Source organism: Ursus maritimus, unplaced genomic scaffold, assembly GCF_017311325.1.
Source record: "Ursus maritimus isolate PB19 unplaced genomic scaffold, ASM1731132v1 scaffold_33, whole genome shotgun sequence".
In the NCBI taxonomy this organism is placed as follows: Eukaryota; Metazoa; Chordata; class Mammalia; order Carnivora; family Ursidae; genus Ursus; species Ursus maritimus.
The window spans coordinates 14,115,286-14,121,487 of NW_024425897.1; the positions used below are offsets into that span (position 1 = coordinate 14,115,286).

General features: G+C 48.7%; 1 protein-coding gene across 1 annotated transcript in view; it reads right to left on the reverse strand.

Annotated features, from left to right (window-relative positions):
• Nucleotides 1-5,789, reverse strand: part of MLEC (malectin) — a 14,247-nt gene extending 8,458 nt beyond the window's left edge. Inside the window, exon 1 of the mRNA XM_040619837.1 lies at nt 5,385-5,789. Within this exon, the coding sequence (XP_040475771.1) occupies nt 5,385-5,610 (226 nt within the window). The 5' untranslated portion in view covers nt 5,611-5,789. The remainder of the gene's footprint in view (nt 1-5,384) is intronic.
• Between the last annotated feature and the right edge of the window lie 413 nt (nt 5,790-6,202).

Consider the following 6,202-nt stretch of genomic DNA (forward strand, 5'->3'; position numbering starts at 1 on the left):
GGGGGGGGGGGGGGATGGCCAAGAACTCTGCAAGATGACTAAGTTCAAAGAGAGAGAGAAAGAGTGTGTGTGTGTGCGTTTTCATTCAGAAAAGCTCAAGAGTCTAAAACAAACAGGATATGTTAGGAAAGTCATTTCTGCATTGTCTTTACTGCAAGTAAGATACCAGCTTAGTTGCTTTTTATAATTTTCATTCACAAAGTTCCAAGGCTGGTAAAGAGAAACATGCTCATAAAAAGAAGGGTGTGATGCTCTCTAATTTCCTTTACATGCAAGCACCTTACTTCTCACAAATTCACAAAACTCAACCTCACCTATTCTCTCTTGCACATTCTCCCAGGTAAGCCAAAAGAAGAAAAAAAATTCCTCCTGTGTCCCCAGCACCTAACAAGGTGGCTGGCACATAAACAGGCACTCAATATGATTTGCTGAACTAACAAACAGCAACAAAGGAGGTGCCTGCAGAGCAGTGAAACCATGCTATTCTCTCCACAGGGATAGAGCCATCCTAGCAAGAAAAATCTGCCAAGGTCCTACTGGCACCTTTGGCCTAAGATGCCCAAGTCCTGGGGGAGCCACCTTTCCCACTTCACAACTGACAAGGAATAAGGCAGGGTAAAAGTAAAAAGACGCCTGGGTGGCTCAGTTGGTAGAGCATGCGACTCCTGATCTCAGAGTCATGAGTATACAAGCCCCACTTTGGGTGTAGAGTTTATATTAAAAAAAAAAAAAAAAAAAAAGGTAAAAAGTTACATACCTTGGGTCAGTACCAGAAGAGCGGAAAACCTCTATTGCCCCCAGCCCTCTTCCCCCAGCCTTGGTAGGAGACGAGACTATATATGTTTTTCTCCCACCCCATAACAAACTAGACTGGGGTCTTTCTTCAAATATAAGACACCACACTCCAGCCCCAGAGATGAATAGCTATGCTTCCTCCTTCCGAAAGTAGCTTCTCTGACTCCTTTATCCTATAAACACAATGAGGTCTTCCAATACTTTCCAAACTACAGACTTAGCAATAATTTTGGTACACAGGTCCAGTCTCTCCTCCAGCCTGGAATTAAGATTTCAAGACCACCTTCCAATCTCACACAGTGACTCTGAAGACATTTGGCACCTAGATCCTTTGAGAGATGTCCAAAAGCAGTCATCTCTGGAGCTTTATCTTCTGAATCACCAAAACTCCAAAGGGATCTTTTATCTCCAAGGGAGGTAAAAGAGTAACTAAAAGAGCCAGTGGCTAAGGTCAAGCCCTCAAAAAAATAAACATAACAGTTAACAGTTCCTGTAAGTGAACAGTTAGCCATGACATCAGATGGACCTGATGAGACAACGCAACAGGAAACTCATTGCACTTTTGTCTTCGGACTTTTTTCTTCTTATTTCTTCTCAAGAAATCAAAGAAGGGTGCTAAGTAGCACTACAAAGGACGTACTGCCAAGACGCCTCAGCTCTTTCCCAGGCTCAAACCATTACACCAGGGCACAACCCATAAAGATTAAAAGACTGCTATTTCTCTTCCACTTGAGTTCTTAGAATTTCCTTCTTCCATGAGAACTATGATCTTTACAGATTTGGAACATTAACTAGATTTGCTTTGTAGATACACAGAAAATTTTGTGCATGTGTGGGGAATCTTTTTTTTTCTTGCCGAGTGGAAAAAGTGAGAAACTGACAGTAATGTAATTTGTAACAGCCTCAGTCTCACAAGGAAGAAAACTCAGCCATGTGAATAGAAACTACTTAACAACCTTGGAATTACCTTTAAATATTTTCCCTTTAAAGCCCAAGCGGCTTTCCCAGGAGATCTGCCACATGTAAAGTTGCATTTGCCCTAGTCCCAAGAGACACAGCAACAAAAAGGATTTTTTTCTTTCCCCCTTACACTTCATGTATTCACAGTGAAACAGATTTCTCTAAAATACAGTGAAGTGTACACAATCAGCACACTGCTGGAGTTGGCACAATACAGTTCAGACAGTTAACAGAAAGGAAGGGGGCCAAAGGGACTACATTATGCCTGCTGCCTCTTAGTTCAGGACAATGGACAAAGCTCGAAAAATTCAGCCCCAGTTTTACAGTAAGACAGGCCTGGATTTGAATCCTGCCTCTGCCACCTACGATGTGATTTGGAACAAATTATTTTCTCGATGTTTTCTCACCTGTAAAATGGGGGATACCACCTACCTAAATTCTCCACCTACGAAATTCTGCTACTTGGAGGGCCTGCAGATGAAGCCTGCTTCTTAGGTGACAGTATAGGGAGAGAATTCTAAACAAATCCCATGGCCTTGAGCAAATCAGAGGGAGCAATGATTCTCACGCTCTTTTAAGTTCTTATCTCCCCAAAGCCAAATCCCTCCCCAGCCAAAAGGAAGGCTGCCCTCCCAGAGAAGGGTCTTCCTTAGGCTTGCAGAATTAGTAATCTGATAGGCTCAGGCTCTAAGCCACCTTTTTACCCCTCTGGAACCATAATGTGCTCTAGTTATAACTTCATGTAAAAGGTCATCGAGCACAGAAAAAGATAGAGACACTAACCCATTCTGGACAGGAGAGTTTTCAGACTCGGGGCCACTGATTTCTAAAGCAATAATAAGTTATACTAAAAAGGAAAACAAGGCCCAGAGAGGTAAAGCGTATTCTTCAAGGTCAAACAAATGATCAGCAGCTATCTTTCTATGAAGAGGAAACAGCCTCTCCTAAAACCAAGCAAAGTTCTATACTCTCAGGCCAAATAACCAGCTCTTTTCCTCCTCAGTCAGGAGGAACCCAGAATGAGCAAGTTGAAAAGAACCCGGAACGTTCAGCATGCCAAAACCCCAGGTTGAGCACTGCTGAAGCATAGTGGTACTTCCATCTGGTGAAGCACACAAGTTGAAAAAGCCTTTCCCAGGCTATGAGTATCTCCGATGGCACTAGCTATCCTTAAGGCAGAGATGAAATTCAATAAATATTATGGAGTGCTTCTGAAAGCAAAACCACTAGTTGCCCTAGGCCACTCACAGTTACAAGAATGCTGAACTACAAAGACACTACAGAGAAACACCAAGTTCAAAAGCAGGCCAAACCCTTTTCTGGATTAACTTGGCAACAAATACCTGGATTCAGTCAACATAAAATGAACTTCCTTCAGCATGCTAGAAACAATATCACACGCATGTGGCAAAAGAAATAAGACACACAGCTCCTACCGCAATTAGTGTAAACAGCTGCATGAAGCAACGGTCTCCAAATACCTGGCACACCCTACCTACACAGTGCCAGAGAAGGGAAGGCAGAGTGAATGGAATGGCTACCCTTCCCTCGGTGGTGCCGACTCCTCAGCACAGAAAGAAATGAGAGAGTTGCCCCCTGAGAGTGGAAGCTGAATCATATCTCAAGCCCAGGTCTAAGGCCACCAAATGCTACTCTCAGGAACCCAGTAAGTGCAACGTTGCAACAGGCTGGTCCAAGCTGAGGCTGACAACCAGCCTCCACTCTTCTTCTACCCCTTCCTACTGCTGTAATTCATGGTCCGTGTTTGTCATACTCTCACAGAGTGGAGCAAAGAACCTCTGTTTATAGAGTGCCCCAATGGCCAGGGTCCAAGATAGGGCTCCAGTACACATGGGCTTGGGTAGATCTCATGTAATTTTATCTGCTACAATGAACTCCAAAGAAACTGCAACCATGAAGCAATAACCCAAGGAAGCAGAGCCTGGCTGAATAATGACCAGCACCAGCACCTCCCCCGCTCCACCCCCAAAATCACCTACACCACAAATTAAAACCAGGATTTCCAAATAAGAGGAAAAGCTGGGAACTAAACCTCTATAATCTTAGCTTTTTCTTCTGCACAATAAACCTAATAGGATAACATAACCTACGTGAGGCCTGGTATCTGTTAAGTGAAGGAAACCATCTGCACACTGTCCTCACCACTGCTATCTCAAGAGGCAAAGTCCACAAACGGTCTCTAGTTTCCTCAAGGGCTCCTTCCTCCCTGTCCACACCCGTGAAGAAAGAGGAAGGGTCCAGGATGGAGATAGCAATGACCTCCTGCTTATGTTAAGTCTGGCTTTGGCTGCTGTTACAGCTGCTAAAAACCGGAGCCCTGACTCAGCTGAACCCAGGCTACTGAGACCTACATGCCAGGGCTAACTGAATTCCAGAACAAACATAGAACTTCAGAAAACAGCCCTGTGTCCCAACACCCTCACATGTATGGAAGCAATAAACTCGTTAATATAACAAACTCCAGGACACTGCAATTAACTTGGAAGAACGAAGTTAAACCCTTTCCTAAAGGCAAGAGCCAAATCTGGGCATCGTGGAAAGAATGAGAGAAAGTCTGTCTCTTGGTTTTCTGGAGATGGCATACTGCCAATCTGGCAGCCTCTGAACCCAGCATACAACATAAATCTCCTTCCAACACATGAAGTAAGGAACTTCCCTCTTAAACCTGTTGTCCCATCTCACTTACAGAAGAAACAGAGTCTACAGCAGATTTTCCCAAAGTCTGATCTGGGGATAACCAACATCAGAAGCCCCTGGTGCAGAAACGTGGGTTTAATCTATTAGGTCTGGAATCTGCATTTTTAACCAGCTCCCCTGGCAATTCTTACACCAGCTTTGAGAACTGTGCAGCTCTCTAAAAACTGCTGTTGCTAGTCAGTTAAGTCAGAATCATTTTTCCCATACACTGGAAACATACCTCTGAAGGCCACTTAGGGTGGGCTCTACACACTCTGGGACACAATACTCAGATCTTACACTGGCTGACCCATTTGACACGCTTACAGCCTCACGTGCAGGATGGCTTCAATATAACCACCCTCTAGGGCAGCCTCAACTTCCCCCTTTAAGCACACATATTCCAAGCTCTAAAGAGGGGACGGGAAGAGGCTACAATCAAACTTTCCTGGCCCGTCCTCTTCCAAGATTCCTTTCTATGCTGGCTAAGAATCAAGCCCCGCTCCTGCAGAAGCGGTAAGGAAAGGGGCTGGTTTCTGGGATGTCAGGAATCTACCAGGAGCTGTCTTGATAGAGAGCAAAACCACCCAGGCCTGAGACTCTGATAACCTACAACCCGTTAGGCCTCGAGGTGGCAACAGGCCTCCCTCGTCTTTACTTTCCCAGATCGGGTGGAAGTGAGGGGTTAAGAAAATGCAGGATGTGAGGTCCAAATATAACTTCTCGCCAACTCTGCCTCAATCGTTCTCCGTAGCTTCGAGCCAGCGCCAGGCTCTGAGCTCGGACCGGGTCCCTGAGGAAACTGCAAAGAGAGAGACTTGGCTCCCGAGACGTGGCCCCAGTGTCGAGGGGGCTCAGGGCCCGCAGCCCTCGGCCGGCTGTGCCCAGCGCGGCAGGCCCCGGATCCCACGGCTCGGCTGAGGGGCTCTCACCTCGGCCCACCCGGCCTTCCAAAGGGTCCTTGCGGAAGTGGATCCCGTGCACGTCCACATGCGCCTCGCCGCCCGCGTTGACGGCCCAAATGACGCTCTCGGACAGCCCAGCCCCCGCCGAGCCGACCACGCCGAGCCCCGGCCCCCGGAGCGCCGGCAGCAGCAGCAGCAGTAGCAGTCGCAGGAGCGCCACGGCGGCTCCCTCAACCGCCCGGGCCCCCAGCATGGCGGCCACCACAGCGGGGGCAGCCTCCGCCGACCCTCGTGCTCAGCCGGCCGCCAGGCCGCTCCGGACTCAGAACAGCGCCACGAGCCGCTCTGCCTCAGCCGCCGGAGACATGTCGCTCTCAGGCCTCCTTCTCAGCCACCGGTGCCGCCTCCCACCTCAGAACAACCTACCCCGCCGCCCAGCCCCCGGCCACGACCCCGCAGCCAATCAGCGCCCGACCCTCATTAATTACCCATCACCCCGCCGGGAAACGCCCGTCCATTGGCTGCCAGGCGAGGGAAAGGGCGTGGCTACTCGCAGGCGCCGGCCCAACCATCAGGCTCGAGAGGGAGCGCGCGCAGAGGTTGGGAGTTCGGTTGAAGCGGCGGTTCGATGCGGAAGTGGCGGGGTGCAGCGCCCGGGCGGCCCCGGAATCCCGCAGCTGAATAGGAAAGGTGGCCTAGGAGGGAAGGTTTACAGTAGGGCGCACTGACACGTCGCCAGCACTTCCGGTGCTCCAGATCTTGGGACCGAATAGGCTCCGGAGGGGGCGTTGCTGACTTTCCCGCCCCCTCTCCCTTTCTCAGGGAGACGCATGAACATGAGCTCT